Consider the following 18993-nt stretch of genomic DNA (forward strand, 5'->3'; position numbering starts at 1 on the left):
GAAGAGCCAATGATCAGGCGCGTTTCAGCTAGGCGGCCATTTTGTCGGCCGGTAGAAGCCACGCGACGAACAGGCGACGTCTCTCACTCCAAGAAAAGGGGACGACCTTTGTCACACCCGCGCTAAAAAAGGGGAGATCCATAGGTTACGGCTTAGTTGTGTTTGAAGCGGCTCTCTGTGCGGTTTTTTTCCATCCTATGTTCTCGTGCCAGGGAATTGCGACGGATTTTCTATATGCGCAAACTGGCGCTTGGTGCGAGGAGGACCTGTCATTGGGGACTGAAATTAGTTACAATATAGGTTTCTAGTAATCTTATATTTTGTTTCTAAGCTATTTTTAATACTTGGTGCAGGGGGAGCATTGGGTTGGAGGAATTAATATAGGGTTCTTTCCTGCATTATTTAGTTTCCCTTGAGGACAGCAACGATGAAACGCGTTCGGAACTCCCTTGCAATATTGGAAATTATTCTGCAGTATTTATTTAAAAAATCATCTTTTGTGCACCCGTTGGCTTTGGCTTGTTTCTTTTTGTTTTATTTCTACATCTTTGGTGTGAGCCTCTTGTTTTTTCCTGATTCTCTTTTTAAAGACTGCAGAGAGAAGCCTTAATCCTTTGCATCCCATCACTTTATTTCAAGCCGCTTGCCATATTTGGATGCCCTCGGAGGGTTAGCAGGAACTTTCCATCTGGTGATCTTGGGCTCCCGTCCTTCAGACCAGGGGGCGGCAAGCAAAGGTCCAACCCAGCAAGTGCCAGCCCCAGTTCTAACGAAATTAGTTTGGCAGTCATGAAAACATAGAAGCACCAGGGAGGGACAGCAGAAGTGGAGATACGGAGAAGTATGTCCAACAACCTTCTATTTAGAGTAGATCTATTAATGGACCTATGTTGTGCTCATTCATTTCACTAGGTTTGCTCTTCAGTGTGACTCATGTGACATACAACCCAGAAGGTGCTGGGGAACAAATTAAGGTATAGGAAAACTGTCTCTCTTAGTGTGCCATAAATGTCACATCTAGCCCATGCTCTTCAGAAGAGTGGACAATCATAGGCTTGAACCTTGTAGAACATAAATACTTGGCCTGTAAAGGGCACTTGTGATGTTCCTATATATTAGTATATATATGGTAAGTGCTGGTTGTTTAGAGTATACATGGTAAGTAGTGAAAGAGGAGGGGGAGTGAATGGGCAATAGAATGCTTGATGATTGGCTGAATGTTTAAAATGGCTGACAGTATAAATGAAAGGATGACAGGTAAATCTGGGTGAATGTGAGGTGGTGAATTGTGGAATCTGGGGGGAGAAGAGAAAGGGTGGATTGCTTGGTGGGGTTTAGAGAGTTGTTTACCAGGAGGGAGGTGGAGTTCGGATTAGTATTGAGTAAAACCATATGCTTATGTGCCTTAAGAAGAAATCTTGTTAATCTTGTTAGCTTTGTTATCTGTAATAAATACTTAATTTGGTTTACCAAAGGCCTGATCCTTGGCTGGGGTTTCACAGACCAGAAGGGAGGGTAAGGTAATGACCAAGGCTGAAGGGGAACTGTAACAAATGGTGGCAGCGGTGAAGAGAATAACAATACCAGTATTCAGAGTCTCTGGGAATACTAGTATTGGGACGTTACTGGTGGTTGCCTAGCAGGGGGATCTGTTGAGATCTGTGCTAGAGCGGGGAGAGAAATCATAAGAGAGAGCGGTCCGGACTGGTGGAGTCCCTGGTGGTGCCTAGAGACAGGCAGTAACCATGAGCAGGTAGGAACCTGACAGGGAGAGCCAGGGAAGGACGCCTCACAGCACTCTGGAAACATCAAGAACTAGAGATGTACCCCTCCCTTTTTTCTTTTTTGCAGAGCAAAAACTAATTACCTTTAGTTTATGTTGCTTGAAAGAAAAAAATCCTATGTTTTACAGCACACCAGTATTTAAAACAACCCTGTCCTTTGGCCAAATACTCAGACCTTTTCATTGTTTAAATCACAGGCCATTAAAACGGACTACCAAAAGCAGCTTGTCACTTTATACGCATATATCTAAAACTTTATAAGAAAAAAAAATAATTGTAGATGGCTTCCTCACCCCTTTGACCTTTCAGATGCAAAGGCAAAGAACAAAATAATTTACCTGTTCAGTTGCTTCTCAGTGTAGTTCTTCTGAAGCTATGTCAGTTTAAGAGACAGATGAGATGGAACATTGGTCTGATATGTTATGGTAATTCGTCATGTCTAAGAGATGGAGATCATGCGTTTATGCAAATAACTCCCTACAGGGCTGTGGAGTCGGAGTCGGAAGCAATTTTGGGTGGAGTTGGAGTTGGTAGAAATGTACCGACTCCAGCTTCAAAATAAATTTTGACTGACAAATTTTTTAAAATATAAATTCAAAATGTCAAAGAAGCTTCCCATGAAGTCAGCTGTAGTTGAGCATTTCACCATAACTCAAGATGGAAAACATTTTGTGTGTCGGTGTACGACACAGGACCCAGATGAAGACAAATGCTGTGATGCCAAGATCAGCGCATATTCAGGCAGCGATAAAAATGCTCCTATGAGAGCTTCCAATTGAAAAAGACATTTACAGCCCTTTCCAGGGCTGTGGAGTTGGAAGCAATTTTGGGTGGAGTCGGAGTCGGACAATAGAAAAATAGAGGAGTCGGAGTCGAAGATTTGGTGTACCGACTCCACAGCCCTGACTCCCTCCTGAGAACCAGTATATATGATATATTTCAAGAGAATGGTCAGTTTTCTCAAGCCTAACTCTACAGTCCCTCAGCTACTTCTCAGAACTCAATTGTCTCAGTTGGAACAGAGGGAGTCAACATAGTGCCCTCCAGATGATGGGCTATAACTTTCATGAGCCCCAGCCAGCATGGCAAATGGTCAGGGATGATGGGAATAGCAGCTGAACAGGATGTTCCATCTCTTGTTTATATTGTTTTATCTTGTTTAATTTTGTTGTCTCTATTGTATTGCTTAGTTCTGTTGTTTGGATATTTCGAAAAGTGTTCTGTTAACATTTTTTATGAAAAGCAGTATATAAATACCTTAAATAAATATCTAGAGGGCACCATATTGGCTGCCCCTGCCTTAGTATTTCAGTACTAGTAGTAGGATAGAATGTTTACTTGTAAAAATACCCAGTAGCAGGTTTGGAACAGCTCCAGCTTGCTAGTTAAAATAACTGGAGCCCTTTTCTGCCAGAGTGGATCTGTCCCTGATGGACCAAAGAAGGCATAATGTTTGTCATGTCTGTTCAGATACCTATTTATTTAAAGCATTTGTATCCCGCTTTTCCACGAAAATGGTGTGCAAGGCAGCTTACATGAAATGTAAAAACCAGTACAAAGATCCAAACCAACATCAAGTGAATATCTGTCAAAAAGCAGTTTCGCCATAGGTAAAACTAAAAATTAACAAAAGCTTTGGTAAATTAATGTATTTTATGCACTACGCTATTTAAAAGAAGTTGATAAGTGAACATGTGTGGGTACGGTATTCCACAGCCAGGATTCAACATCAGAAAAAGGTCTGTCCCTGCGAGTTACCCGTATAACATATGAATATGAGAGCAAGGCCTCTGCTGATGATTTGAATATATGGGTAGGTTTATGCTGGAGAAGGTAGCAGCCATCCTGAGTTCACTCCAAACATTGTAAGAAAGTGAATATTTCTTGGTGATACACAGCTGGTGCAAACAGATCCACAGAGAATATCTAGAAGGCTGTTATTTAGGAGATGGATTCAAACTGCGTATGATTGTGACAGATCCATTTATTTAAACCCAGGTCAGGCCTGAGAACATTTAAAGAGGAGAGGGTGGAGCACGCAAGTGAGGGGAGCAGAACCCACCCCTCCCACCATTTACCTTCTTGCAGTACATCGTTCAAACTTTTTTTCTCCAGGAATGGCAGCGAGCCAAGGAAAATGCCTGAGGGATATGCCAGCACATCTGGTACCTAGTATATGTGCAACAGAATGCTGCAGCCCACCCTGGTAATCTACCGTCAGTCTACCAACCTGATAATAACTAGCATGTGCTGTACAGTCCACATAGCCAGCTTCTCATAGTGAGCATGGAGTTGTTTCAGGGTTTTCTGTCCACTTCAGCTGGTGTGCTACAGTGCCAAGTTGTGACTGCTAATCTGCCTTATTGATGTGCCTTTTGCATACTACTGGTTACAGCATGTATTTAGCATTGGAAGAGTTAACTCCCTAGCATTCGTACCAGTACTTTTACCATGTAGCTCAAAGACCTGTTGTAGTTAGCATTTTGCTAGAAACACTTTCCATTACCATTGTTAAGATCTTTGGGGCAAACATTCAGGAGCTGTTTAGGAACCACCATGTACCACCTGTGATAACAACAAGAAAGTTAACAGACATTTCCACTATAGCCATGTTTCAAGGTCTTGGGTCAACCAAAGCAAAACATTTCAGGAACTCAGATACATTTATTTTATCAAAAATACAGAAAAAGGTTCAGAAGTCACTTGATTATAGCTATGTACCTTTGATGGAAAAAATAGTGGCTACTAAAAAGTGTCATTATCTCTAAGCAAAAGGCACTGCAAGAACCGGTAACTGCTTCCAAATTCCAATAAGAAAGTGCATGTTTTAACAAAGAGGATAATTAACCACTAGTGTAGGCTTCTAATTTAATGTATCATCACTGGAAGTCTTCAGACAAGACAAGGAAGTTTCCAGCAACACAATTTGACAAAGCTCAATGTAGTATTCATTTACTAATCTTATTGATGAAGTCAAAGCATTCTCCTGCCTATCCAGTCCTCCAGATTTTCTAAATCTAAAAATTGAGCTGAAATTTTTGAAGGCGAGTTATTTAAAAATAAAATCTGTTGTCTTTTTGTAATAATCAAAGTTGAGATCCAATGTATTATTGTAGAATTGGTAGGGGGTTGGACTGAGTGACCTTCAGGGACTTACTGATTCTATGACTCTGGAGTTTAGACAGGAGAGGAACCAGAAGGACAGCTGAAAATTACTTTAGTAGCTCTGGCAGATACCTGCTTCTTAAAGGCAATATGTTGCTATGGAAGCTAAATAGAGGGGCTGATATTTCTCAGTAGTTGGCCTTAACCAGCTAGTTTGCTGCCTGAGATGGACAAACAGCACCTTTCCACCATTTCACATACAGAAGCCAGTCAAATCTTAGTTCAGCATTGGTGATGGGACACTTCTTCCACAGCACCTGAAGGGAACAGGCTAGTTTAGGGGTGCAGGGCAGGTTGAATGTGTACACAGCCGTGTCTCAACACCTTGCTACTCCTGCCTTCCAGCACCTGCTGCCTGAGGCACCTGCCTTCCCCTGCTTAATGGTGTAGCTACCCCTGGAGTAATGGCTAGGGCATACTTGAAAGAGGGAGGATAACTCTCCATCTGAGGATGTCATATTGCTTACCATGAAAGGAAATGAAAGAAGACTGCAGTTTGAGTTTTGAATCAGACAGATTCAGCAGCTTTGGCCCCTGGAAATCATTTTGGAGTGTTGGCTGTCCCCCTAGAGATATGTTGGAGAAGTGAATTTTGGCTGGTTTAGCCTGCACCTATGCTCAACCTGTATATTTGTAAATAAACACAAGTAGTGTAAATAACCACAAGCTTCCTGTGTGACCACCTTCAAAGTGAGCCAAAGTTGGGCAAATGAAAGAATTAGTTTGTCATGCTTGAGACCCCTCCTACCTGGCATTTAGGCCACATTTAAAGGTCACACCAAACCACAGCGAGCACTGGACTCACATACAAGGGCAGAAGTTTTTAAAGCTTCCACTTATAATTCCAAACAAACCAGTTACCCATTTCAGTATAAAAAACTAGTTTGTATAAACTGTGGTTAGTTAACAAACCAGAATATTAAACTATGATCTAAATGATGTTATTAACACCTTTAAAGAAATTGCTGGGTGGTATTTGGTGCTAGTCCTATTCAGAGTAGACCCATTGAAGTTAATGGACATGACTAACATAGGTTGATTAATTTCAATGGGTTTACTGTAAGTAGGACTTAGTTGAATATAACTCATCATGTCTAGCTTGGTCCTTACTCAATTCCCCGGCACTTGAAAGAAGAGTCTTACTGTTCATCTGCTGAATGGCTTTGATGTAAACTACATTTGGTTCAGACATGATGGCAAACTATTGTTTGAGGTTGCTGGAATGAACCTCAGGCTTGTACTCTCCCCTACATTCCCCTTCTATCCTTTCCAAACTGGGAAACCATGGTATGTGTTTACCCTGCAAACCAAGAGTGTAAGTCAGAGTTAGATCCTGATTTGCGCAGAAAGCGCAAACCATCATTGGCTGATTCAGTTGTAATGACCAGAAATTGCAGCACGTAACAAAAGCGGGAAGAGATGAAGGCTTTTACAAGCCTGAGGCTCATTTTAGGCTTGTTCCACTGAACTATGGTTTGGTGCTACATGTTAACTGAGTGACGCATCATCTGAGAATCAGCATAGCACAATGTCATATTGCACTAGTTTCTGCAGTTCAGGTTAAGATGTGGCACCAGAAAATAAAAACTTTTTTTTCATTTTTCTTAAATCAAGGAGGTTTACATCATGTGAACCTTCCCCTGCAGTCTGATGTGTAGTCCAGAGATACAGGTTTACTATGTCATCTGATGTTTGTGAAAATAAGACCTGAGATGCACAGGATTGAATAATATAATAATAATAATAAATCTTTATTTTTACCCCGCCCTTTTTCCAAAACTGGAACTCAGGGCGGCTTACAAATAAAAACTACACATAGGTAAAAAAACATACAAAAATATACAATTAGAATAGAATTAAACTATTCACGACATTAAAACCATGAAACATAAGATACTAAGACAATTTAAAACATTAAGAATAGGACCATAGAACAATATAACAGACCTTATGAGGCCCTATCTTAAACATCTTCTAGTCCAAAAGCCTGTTGGAATAAAAAAGTCTTTGCCTGCCAATGGAAGGATAGCAAGGAAGGGGCCATTCGTGCTTCCCTAGGAAGAGAGTTCCAGAACCTGGGGGCAGGCATGATGTGTCAAGAAATTAAAACATTTCTTACGGACACTATTTAACAGTAGCACAAGGTTGCCTTTTGGGTTCTGTAATCTATCATTTGATTTATATTTACATATAAATACGTTATTTATAAATTTATTTATTATTTGGTTTATATCCTAACCTTCCTCCCAACAGGAGCCCTCTAGTCCTAGTCTGTCTCTCTGCTGAATGTCCTCAAGCAGAGAATGAAAATCAGATTCCATCCATTAGCAAGCTAGACAAGAGTACCAGGAGAAAGCCGATAAACCTTATTTGAAATGCCATTTTCATCTTTTAAGATAAACAAGGGGCAGATATGCAGCATGGCAGTATCAGGCCAGCTAGCACAATAACAGGACCTTTCATAAAGGTCACCTCAGGCCTTGGACAATTTCATTCCCAACCACACTGAAATCCACATCACTTTCTTGATGTTTGCTTGTCCCTAGCAGTTCAGGACCTCGATAGCTTTAATGGAAAGTTAAATTCTGTTGTCTAAAGTCACAAGATACTAGCAATGTTTTAGGGCCTGATGGGCAAACCCTGACTTTTCTGAGTGCTTCACTTGCAGTTGCCCCATCCAGAGGCAGTAGCACCATGAATATGATCTACAGCCTGACTTTTGCTCAGTGCTGTCGACAACTATTACTTCTCCAAACCCAGTTCAAGCTATTACATGTGGCAAACCTCAGGGATATCAGGAGCTGCATTACCATCTGGGCTGATGGTTGTGTAACAACCACTGGTTCTCAAGAAGAGAAAGGGGGAAATGTTACTGAAATGGCAAGGCATTATTGCGGAGGGAGGGGCTTGTCATGCTGGCCTCCTTTGCTTGTTGGGTGGGTTTGAAATGCTGCACAGTCAGGGCCAGACCAAGACAGGTTGGTTCCTGGGGCCCCTCTCCCTTCTGCATACAGAAGCCAACTGGACTGGCAGCTGAAATTTCATTCAACAGTGATGATTGGACAGTGTCTTCCATCAAGTCTGAAGGCAACTAGCTAGCTTAGGGGTACAGAACAGGCCGCATGGCACTTGCTCACAATTCTGTGTGGCACCTTCTGGCTTCCTGCTCGAACAAATGTTGCAGTACAACAGCAATAGCACATGCCATATGAACAGATCAGTTTGTGCTAGGGTTGCCAGGTTCAGGGCCTGAGACTGATCCTGTATCTTTAGGAGAAGAGAAAGTCAGCCAAGTGCAGATGTTCTTGCAACACCGTAATGGGAAAAACCACAAGGTGGAATTCTCCCTTCCCCCTGCACAACTTTTAAAGATACAGGAGAGCTCTTGGAGGCCGGGCCTGGCAACCAAGAGGTCTTCTGTATCTTTAAGGGTTGTGCAAGGGAAAGAGAGAATTCCACCTTGTGGTTTTTCCGATTACATTGTATACAGTACATAGCTTATGGGCTTTGCTCAGCTGGTCAAGTTACAAACTGAGTAAGCCTGACCTAGAATATCCAACAGTGTCTAACACATATTCACACTGAGCTGGACAGAGTGAACGAGCAAACATCTTTGGGCCATAGCACAATTATATTGTCCTTATTCAGGATTTGAGATTTTAGTGGTGTTCAAACGGCTGGATGAATTTCACCTATTTTCACCTACTGAATTTTGACTAACTAGAATTAGGTGAACAATTGGGTGAATTTTAGCTATGCTCCTGTGCTGCAATAGAAAAGAGTAGTAAATAATGTATTTAATATACAATTCCTTGTATTTTTTATTTTTGGAAGAATACTTTCTGTTACTGTCCAAAGTACTCTAATAAGAAAATGTAAATTTTATATTAGGTTCCCAGATTGAAAAGGTCTGGGACATACTGTGTTAGTGCCTGTGATAGCTGCCAATGTGTTCTAGTGGGCTGCAATGTCACATGAGTTTGAGCACCCATTTAGGTCAAGACTCTAAGGCAAATAGAAATGGATGAACTTGGAAAGTTCTCCAAGCCTTTTCTTTAAGGACACTTATCAGGAAGGTTTGCATTTCTTATCGGAGTTGTGAATATGATATGAAAGGCTTGAAGCTAGGTGTATATAAGGAGCAGCACCCCACTGTGTTGCTCTACAGTTGGGACCCACACTTCATTTTCATCCACGACTTGGGGATAAAGGAGAAATCATGAAGTTGCTTTTGCTTCTGGGCTTGGTGGCACTTTCCCAGTGCATTGTGACCAAGTAAGTACTGGGCTTTTAGCTTTCTCCTAAGAAAGAAGGTACAATCCTCTTCATCCATCCTTATTTCTAAACTGGGGGTGGTAAACCTATAGCCTTCCAGATGTTGCTGGAGTACAGCTCCCATCATTCTTGACCATGCTGACTGAGGCTGATGGGAGTTGGGAATCCAACAATATCTGGAGGGCAACAGCTTCATTATCCAGGCTCTAAACTTTGTTCAGCAAACTCTCTGTCTCTGATGCTGGGCAAGCCAGAAAGCCTTGCTGTGGCTCAGTTCCCCGCTTGAGAACTGAAGAAAGGAGTATTTTCTTCTTCCTGTCTATCCATCTGCAAAGACACTACATTCTTAGGGTAGCTGCTATATTTTTACAGAGGACTTTGTGAAGCCATTCTTGACCAGGATCTGCAATGCCTACTACAGTGCAAATAATGCAAATCCTAAAGCAAAATTTGCTCTGCAGACTTTGAAAACTAGTATCAATTTTTTTGTCTCCTGTCACCTTCTAATTTTTTATCTTCCTGCTTCTCATTCCTTGCTGTTTAGGATCCCCCTGAAGAAGGGGAAATCCTTAAGGCAAAGTCTTAAAGAACATGGGCTGCTGGAAAAATATCTGGAGAAACATCCTTACAACTTGGGCTCAAAATACTTCCCCAGCCAAGCCAACACAGATGCCGCTGAGCCCTTGGAGAATTACATGGATGTAAGTATTGTTTATGTAGAGGATATGCCTGATATAATATGCCATTAGCCTGGCTTACTGAGTTTTGGTGGAGAGAGGGACCTGCCCAGCGTTCCATGCTGGCAAAATGACTGTCTGTTCAACATAAAATAAAAAATGTGATAAAGTGAAGATCAGGAGTGAGGTCTGTCTCTTGGGAACCATTCAACCCAATCTATTCCTTCCAAACAACCACATTCATTTCTTCATTGCTAAGCAGGAACCCAAGGGCTTCGGGGGACCTGTGCAAGAAAATCATTTGGGGGCCCTTAAAGGTACAAAGGGAAGTCAGACATAACGTTTCACTTAATTCTATACATGCCCTTTTCAATGTCATCATCTCCCATTTTAGCCAAACAGTTAATATCAAATATGAATCCAAACTTGTCCTTAAACGGCACCATTTGCTTAAATCTGTCCTCTAGGTGAGCGACTGTTTCATTCACCATCACATTCAAGAATTCTGTGTAAAATTTGTCTTTTGGATCAAGAATGGGGTTGTCTGATGATTCGTTTAGGGAATGTCTATGTTTCTTTCTCGCACCCTGCTCTGGGAATGTTATCTTTGCTGATATCCACTACTGAAGTGGATGGGCCTGGCTTAAGGGGGAAAGGCCCTCTGCCTTTGTTTCTGTCAGGAGGGACTTGCTTGCCTGCAATGCTGCTGAACTAAAGATAAGGCAGACTGGGACTGATGACAAAGGAGGTCGGTAGGATGTGGTATAAGATTTAGGGGCACCCTGAAATGTGAGATGCTCCTGGGCAGTTGTCCAGTTTGCCCTCACCTAAAGCCATCACGGTTCACTGGTTTGCTCACCAGACTGTTCTACCCTTGACTGAGGCACTCCTGTCCAAGCACTTTGCATTTCACTACCCCTAGGGCTCCTCCAGATGTCCTGTTGATTCAGCATTCATCTTCATTTGCTTGCACAAAGCTTATGTGGTGGTGAGACTATGCTCTTCTTGAGCATTTGTCTGTTTATTAATGGGGCAGTTATACCACAATGAGAGCCAGTGTGGTGTAGTGGTTAAGGTGTTGGACTACGACCTGGGAGACCAGGGTTCGAATCCCCACATAGCCATGAAGCTCACTGGGTGACCTTGGGCCAGTCGCTGCCTCTCAGCCTCATGAAAACTCTATCCATAGGGGGGTCGCCATAAGTTGGAATCGACTTGAAGGCAGTACGTTTACATTATACCACAATGAGAATTCATCCTGATCTGCTTGCAGGGTGTTTACACATATTCCCATTAATAATTTGTTTATCCTACATTTTTTCTGTCAGTTTCCTAACCGGAAAAATTCAAGGTGTTTAAAGTGAATTTGTTGCCCTAGGGTGACAGAACACTTTAATCCCCTTTAATTGTGCAAGCCTAAATGTCTTCACAGAGTACTTCACATGCTTGAATCCCTCCTTTAAAATACTGAAGATCTGGAGGTATCCTTAGATCTGAGGATCTAACAGATTTACAAAAAAGCTTTCAGTTTAGTAGGGGGTTTCATGCAAACTCTTTCCTGAATCAGGAAGGGGTCTCCATGGAATCCTGCCAAAGTGAGCAGGATTTAATCCCCAATCAGTTTGGCCGTGCACACCTATTCCCTATTGGGAACAAGCACACATAGCCAAATGGAGGAGGATTGAACCTGTTAATCAGCTGACTTGGACCCCCTGGTGGGCTGAGATTGGCCCGTGGACTGGAGGTTCCCCTCCCCTGTTATATAACCTCCTAGCAAATAAATCAGAATGAATGCTCAGTGAGCAGGTCATCTGAAGCCATCTCTCTTTCCAGACTTATCTTCTGTGGCACAATAGTAATGATAACACCCCATTTTCTCCCCCCCCCAGATTGAGTACATTGGCACCATCTACATTGGTACTCCAGCACAACAATTCACAGTCCTCTTTGACACTGGCTCATCCAACTTGTGGGTTCCTTCTGTGTACTGCTCCAGTGAAGCCTGCTGTAAGTAGCTTTCAGAAACAGGAAAGTGCTGGGGAATTCTTTAATCCCAGGCTCATTGATCTCTTTAAAGTGTATCATTGTGGTTACGCAAAATGCAGGGGCAGCCCTAATACTATGTATGAGCAGATGGGCTGCCTAGAATAGCCCTTGGGAGGTGACAGTAAAGGGAATGAAGGTAAAACTACAGGTGTCAGCACAGGATCCAGTAAATCTTCATGTACGACAGAGGTGAGGAAATTTTTCAGCCCAAGGGCCACAATCTCTCGTGAGCATCTTTCCGGGATCTTTTGCCAGTGCTGGGTGGGATCAGAGGTCAAAATGGATGGGACAACTGCAGTGATTGTAACTTTTGTCAAGCTAAATTCCGACCCTGCAAAAGCCAGAGGTGTCTGTGCCTATACACATGCACACACCAATCTCCATCCCAGGAAGCAAGAGGCGCTATTGCATTTCAGGGACACATTCCAGCCAGGCAAAAGCACTTGAGGAGAGTGCAGTGAAGACCTGGGGAGGAGAGCATCCTCAGGGTCTGATAGAGAGGCCTGGAGGGCTGCATTGGCCCCTTGGCCTGAGGTCCCCCCACCACTGAAGTATGGGGAACTAAATGTGGGGAAGTAACATTAGGGGATATTTCTCTCTGCATCCAATGGGCTGGCTGGAGAAGAGAATTCCTCTGAGCATTGGTCAAGTGTTCTTTCCCCCCCTCACAAGCACAACTAGCTTCTCTTCAAATGAAGTTAGAGGACAGAGTTTTCACATGACATTGAGACAGCTGACATCCGTGCTTTTGACACCTTCAACCTGAATGCCACATTTGCATTTGCAGCAAACCACAACCGCTTCAACCCCCAAGACTCCTCCACCTACCAGGCCACCAGCCAGAGTGTCTCTGTCACATATGGCACTGGGAGCATGACTGGAATCCTAGCCTATGACACTGTCCAGGTAAGCCACTAGAGGACATAGAAGGATTAGCAGCTGTTTGGAAGTTAGAAACTGGCAATAGGTGGTAAATAGGAACAGCATCAACAGAGGACCCTAGAAGTAAAATACTGTACATGAGCCTTCACCAACCTGATGTCCTGTAGATGTTTTGGACTACAGCTCCCATCAGCCCCAGCCAGCACACCTTTCAGAATTTGTATTGGAAGTCATATTCTATACTTTACAATTTGTTGTCTTAGCCATGCTGAGTTTTAGATTCCTTGCATGATTAGTAAGTTTTTTAAATAATGATGTTTACATGGTGTCTTTCCCAGGTGCTCAAAGGTCACCACAAACATTGGCCCCATTTGGATAGAACTCTAAATCACAGTTTAGTGCTACATAAATGAGCCTGCCTGAGCCTTGGGCTCAAGGGCTGCTAACCTTTTCCTCCCCTCCTCTTCTGACAGAGGAGATTGGACTTATCTGCTTCTAGGTTCAGACTAACTATGGTTTGTTTCAATAAGGACAGATTGCGGTTAGTTTAAATTAGGGCTTATTGAAACAATCCAAGATCAAACCATAGCTTCTCATCCTGGCTTGTTTCAATGAACCATAGTTTAAACTATCAACAGTTTCAGGTTTGAAAGTAATGACAATAAGGTTAGTTTAAACAAGGGAGTACTTCCAAACTCTTCCTCTGGTACATGTCAAAAGATGGCAGGAAGGAGTGCTTGAGCCCAAGGCTTGAGCAGGCTTGTTCATGTAGCACTAAACTATGGTTTACCATTAGGTTCAAGCCAGGCCAATATTGTAGTAGTCCTTACAACAGATCTGTAATGGAAAGCACTATTATGATCCCCATGTTACAGATGGAGTCTAAGGGCCTTTCCGCACTTATCATTTATAGTGGTATAGTTGCAGGGTTTTCCCCAGATTTTTTGGCATGCTGCCACATGACATTGTCATTATTCTAATATTCCAGCTAGTATTCTGGAATAATGTACTTTAAAAACCTGCTTTTTCTTCTACCCCCCCAAATTCTGATCCTCTATATTTTCATTTGTGTGAGATGTACGTATAAGCATAATCCCAATTTTAGTGTGGAGGAAGTGGGAGTTGGTGGCTATTGTTTTTGGAGATGTCTGTTTTATGCCAGTTCCCTCTGGCTAGTGTGAGCTGTTGTTTTGCGACCTTATTACAGAGGAGTGATGTGGCGGATAGCAAAGGGAGTTCAGAGACAAGCCATAGTGGCTGTGGGGTTGCATAGTTCCTCTTGTTTAAACTCTTCATCTCCTATACTTTCTCAAGATTAGAATTCTGGAATATCTGTCATTACTTTAAAAAAAATGCAAAAGGGCTGTCCCCATGAGCATGCTCATAACTCCAACATTTGCTGGCAGGAGCAACCTGAGGGTACCTAAGGGATGTGACGACAACCAAAAAAACCTTTCTCAATTTGGGCACCATCTGCCATTAGTGTGGAAAGGAAAACCCCACCTTCACTCTTTAATAACAGCAAGCTGTGATCAAAATCAGCTACAAATTCACTCCTAAAAGCATCAGATCAAACAGCAGTTATAAGTGCTGAAAAGCACTGAGAGTGGCTTACCTAAGTCTAGTTTGCCAATTTGTGATTGAGCTTTGAAGTAGGGGAAGTCCAGCTCATAGCTCACACTCTTATCTTAATATTACATGAGCTGAAGAACAACAAAGCTTTGTTTTGTTGTCTGTTTCACTGTGTCAATACTCACCATCACTACCACACACATCAGCTAGAAACTGGAATCTTTCGTTTTAATCATGTGTCTGATTGTTGTGATTCTTTCACATAGGTGGGAAGTATTGAGGTCACCAACCAGATCTTTGGCCTGAGTGAGACCGAGCCCGGTACTTTCCTTTATTATTCCCCCTTCGATGGCATCTTGGGTCTGGCTTATCCCAGCATTTCTGCCTCTGGTGCAACTCCTGTCTTTGACAACATGATGAGTGAGGGTCTGGTGTCTCAGGATCTCTTTTCCGTCTATCTGAGTTCGTAAGTATGAGTTACCTGAGCATTCCCCTGCAAAGGGACATAGCAGCCATCCATTGCTAATGGACAGATGGCATGAACACCAATTATGTTATTTCTAGAAACTCAGCAGCAGAGGAACTTGTGTTGTATACAAAACCTGGGATTTGACCACATACAAGATTTAGCCCCATGTCTCAGGGTAAAACTATATGCAAAAATATATTTAAAATATTGGAATGCTGACTTTATTTCTCACTAGCCACCACCATATCAAACACAAATTTGGTTGCCTTAGGCATAGGGCTGGGCAGGACAAAGAACTGGACTAGGCAACTATTAAATATATTCCATCACTCTCTTTTAATCTCTATGCATGCTTTGGTGGTGGTGGTAGTAGTAGCAATAATAATAATAATGCACTTTTGATAAGTGCTTGATGTCCTTTGCTTACTCTGACACCATAATCCTTATAACAGCAGAGGTGGTGAATCTGTGGCCCTGCAGATATGGACTCTGACTTTTATCAGCCACAACCAGCATGGCCAATGATTAGGGATGATGGGAGCTGTAGTCCAGAAGCATCTGGAGGGCTACAGGTTGCCCACTGCTACCCTACAACAAGCTGTACGTTCATTAGTAGTAGCCGAGATTTGAATTAGGGGCTTTTTAGCTCATCACCTGTGCTCTTATCCACTGCGACAATTCCTTTCCCATGACTGGCTTCTGTAGGTGATGGGAAAGTCTTTCTGCCTGAGGCCCTGGGCAGCTGCAACCAGCCAGAGTAGACAATACTGGACTAGGTGGTCTTACCTCATATAAGGCATCTTCCTATATTCCTCTGTTTTCTTTTCTCAGCGATGATCAGAGTGGAAGCTTTGTGATGTTTGGTGGCTTCGACGACTCCTATTCTGGGAGCCTCAACTGGGTGCCTCTCTCTTCTGAGTCCTACTGGCAGATCACTGTGGACAGGTAACCACCAAACTCCCACACATTCAGTTAGATGCCACCAAGAAGTTGGTGCAGAATGTGATGTGATGAGCTGAGATACATATGAGATCCAGAGAACAGCTGAGGGAGAGAGAGCATGGAAGAGGCAAGCAGTGCTGGAAAGGAGAGGCTTTATCTTTTATGATGGATCTCTGGGGACGTTCTTCCCACATTTCACCATGGGCACATTGTGGGCAAAAAGATTAAGGTTGCTTTCTTTTTTGTCACATTGACCTGACTGTGTTCTCTTCAGCATCACTATGAATGGCCAGGCTATTGCTTGTTCTGACGGCTGCCAAGCTATTGTTGACACTGGCACCTCCCTCTTGGCTGGTCCTCCTCAAGGCATTGCTAATGTTCAATCTTACATTGGTGCAAGCTCCAATGGTGAGGTAAGGAATGGAGCAAATGAGTTTTCAAAGGTACCTGAGGGACTGACACGACAGGGTGTGTGTGTGTGCATGTATGTGTATGTGTATGTGAGAGAGAGATGGGTTCAATGCCAATTCCAACTTCTAGGATGCTATTTATTTATTTTTAAAGGCACTGACCCAACACCTATGTAGGCCAAATGTGGGGGACCTGCGGCCCTCCAGATGTTGTTGGACTCGAACTCCCATCAGCCCCAGGCAGCATGGCCAATTTCTTCATTGTACAAAGACATTCCAGTTAGTGGCTGGGTGGCAGGGTATATATGGAGATATGCAAGTCTTAATAAGAGCATGTCCAGACAATTGGAGATATAGAAAAAAATGCACAATAGTTACTTTTTTGTTATTATGGGGGATCTGGACATCTTTCCCAAGGGATATCTTCAGTTGCAGGAAATATTATCTTTTCTTGGCTTTCAATCCCAAATAAGCTGTTGCCAAGAAAAGTTAATTTTCATCCTAGTACTAGCCAGCTAGCACTATCATGTGATGGCTGTCCAGACAATGGTTGCACAAGCACTGCTAATAGTGCCTGCGAGGTCAATGATGACAATGACAGAGTTCCAGCCCTTCCCTCATGATTTGTATGGTGCCCCGTTTGTTTTGTGTATTTTGTTCAGGAGCTGTCATCATCATATCCTTTGTTTACAATGTTCAGGCTGTGTGTATTGCTGCTTTTGTAGTCAAAACAGCACAACACGTGTGCAAGGGGAAGGTAGTCATAGTAGGTTTGAGGAACCTACATGATTTCCAGAAGTACAACAATCTTTAATAAACCCTAAGGGCAGGGAGAAACTCCCAAAACAGCCGATTGAGGACTGTGCATGCTCAGTGGCCATGGAATGCTGACTGGCTGTTGAGGAGGGAATGCAAAATGGGGTCGGGGGGGGGATGAAATGGAGTGGCTGGAATTCTGAACAGGAGCATTCCATACCACATTATGTTGCAGGTCCCACTTTTATTAACAAATGCTGTTGGTCCTTTCACTTGGACTAATTCTTAGTCCAAGGTGTACAGTTTAACTTTTTCCTTTGTTCTCAAGTTTGAACACATATTGTCATCATGATGTGACTAATCTTGTTATTTTCCATTTACTCTACTCCACACCAGATCAGCTGCAGTTCCATGAGCAGCCTGCCTGCCATTGTTTTCACCATCAATGGCATTGAGTTCCCTGTGCCTGCCAGTGCCTACATAAGCGAGGTAAGAGTTTTGGTTCATCTAACCTGGAGTTTTCTCAAATCATTTCTGTGAAAGGATCAACCTGCCAATTAAATATTGACAGGCATCTGTTTCATGAAAGGCGTATGGTAAGCAGTTGCACCAAGGCATTCCAAACCTCATACTCTAGTGGCAGATATTTTCTCATGTCTGAAGTGGTTTGGATGGTCTGCTTTAACATGCTATGGCATACTAGGACTCCCATAGCACTTCAGGAAGGAAGTTTGCATCCATTTGAAAATGAAGAGTTTTAGGCACAGAATTAAAACAGCAACAAGATTTGTCCATGGCTCAAAAATAGACTACATCCAGTATGCAGCAGTAGACTGTTTTGTAGTAAGGAGTATCTTATACATTAGCTCATCACATTAGGACAGGGCTGGATAACCTGTTGTCTTCCAGATGGTGTTTGACTCCAACTCCCGTCATCCCCAGCCAGTATGGGGAATGGTCAGGGATGATGGGAGCTGGAGTGCAACAATATCTGGAGGGTCAAGATTACTTACCTCTGCCCTAGAGTGCAACCACTATGCTTAATCAAACAGTGCAATAATACAAACCTAGGGCACATTGCAAGGAGTGTGTGTGTGTGTGCATTTGGAGAGTATCTCACTATGCCACATTCCTGAAATGCAGAAGTAAAGCATGGATGAATGAAAGAAAGGGTGCATTGGGGAGACAGCTGGTCTTCTTCAAGTGACACAAAACACTAAGCCATCTTCATACCAATCATGGCCTGCTCAGAAGATGCTCTGTAAAGGTCTCCCATGCCAGTAAGGCTACTCAGGTTGTGCAACTGGTACACAAAACCCAACATTAATTGTATCTTGTTTATTCCTTGTTTCAGAGTCAAAGTGGCTATTGCACAAGTGACTTTGAGTCCATCAGCATTCCCACTCAATCTGGTGAGCTATGGATCCTTGGAGATGTCTTCATCCGCCAGTACTACTGTGTGTTTGACAGAGCAAACAACCAGATTGGCCTGGCCTCCATGGCATGAACATGACATCAATTGGCAAAATGATTCCCTAAATATAATCTTTACTTCTTGGGACTAAATTTAGTCACTATGCTCCTTCCCCACAAGCTGTAACATTAATAACAGTAGAATAAACGAATATAAAAGCAAATGGTTTTGTTTTTTGTATTCCTCACACACTGAAAACAGTTGCCTGACTGAGCATTGCCAGTGAGAAAGTGGAGCTTGTTTTCCTTTTGCATGTTTATCTTTGCTAGTTTCCATGAGTCTTTATTCTCCTTTAGATGTCCTCCGTGGCTAGATCTTTTAAGCAACTTAAACGCAACACACAACATCACTCTGTGCTGAACTTCTGTTGACCCATTCCATGTCAGAACTCACAACTGGTCCCGTTGACTTAAAATGTTTAACACAGACAGGATCATGTTGTTAGTTTGAACTTAGTTGGAAGCTCTTAAAAAGTAACAATTTTTTGTGCATCACAGCAGCTTGCTCTGTCCTTTTCTGATCATCTTTGTTCCACTGATCT

The 18993-nt window shown here is 42.7% G+C and overlaps 1 protein-coding gene across 7 annotated transcripts; it reads left to right on the top strand.

The window, feature by feature from the left end:
- Positions 1-24: 24 nt before the first annotated feature.
- Positions 25-18605, top strand: LOC133376877 (pepsin A-like). 7 transcript variants are annotated; one of them, XM_061609773.1, is made up of 11 exons: positions 25-144; positions 913-974; positions 3900-3990; positions 9769-9925; positions 11791-11908; positions 12735-12853; positions 14668-14867; positions 15702-15815; positions 16087-16225; positions 17375-17467; positions 18333-18605. In XM_061609773.1, the coding sequence occupies exons 3-11, from the start codon at positions 3902-3904 to the stop codon at positions 18483-18485; spliced, it is 1182 nt and encodes a 393-aa protein (XP_061465757.1). In that variant the 5' UTR covers positions 25-144; positions 913-974; positions 3900-3901; the 3' UTR covers positions 18486-18605. The 7 variants fall into 7 exon arrangements, with proteins under 7 accessions (XP_061465757.1, XP_061465762.1, XP_061465758.1 ...); XM_061609774.1 differs by lacking the exon at positions 25-144 and adding an exon at positions 154-300; XM_061609778.1 differs by lacking the exon at positions 3900-3990 and having other exon boundaries at positions 27-144.
- Positions 18606-18993: the final 388 nt, after the last annotated feature.

This window comes from Rhineura floridana, chromosome 2, assembly GCF_030035675.1.
Source record: "Rhineura floridana isolate rRhiFlo1 chromosome 2, rRhiFlo1.hap2, whole genome shotgun sequence".
NCBI lineage: Eukaryota > Metazoa > Chordata > Lepidosauria > Squamata > Rhineuridae > Rhineura > Rhineura floridana.

Excerpts from the sequence above, each read along its gene's own strand:
- LOC133376877 (XM_061609773.1), top strand. The coding sequence starts at position 3,902 with ATGGCAGCGAGCCAAGGAAAATGCCTGAGGGATATGCCAGCACATCTG. Across the intron at positions 3,991-9,768 it reads GAATGCTGCAGCCCACCCTG|GATCCCCCTGAAGAAGGGGA; the intron begins GTAATCTACCGT and ends CTTGCTGTTTAG. Across the intron at positions 15,816-16,086 it reads TGGCAGATCACTGTGGACAG|CATCACTATGAATGGCCAGG; the intron begins GTAACCACCAAA and ends TGTTCTCTTCAG.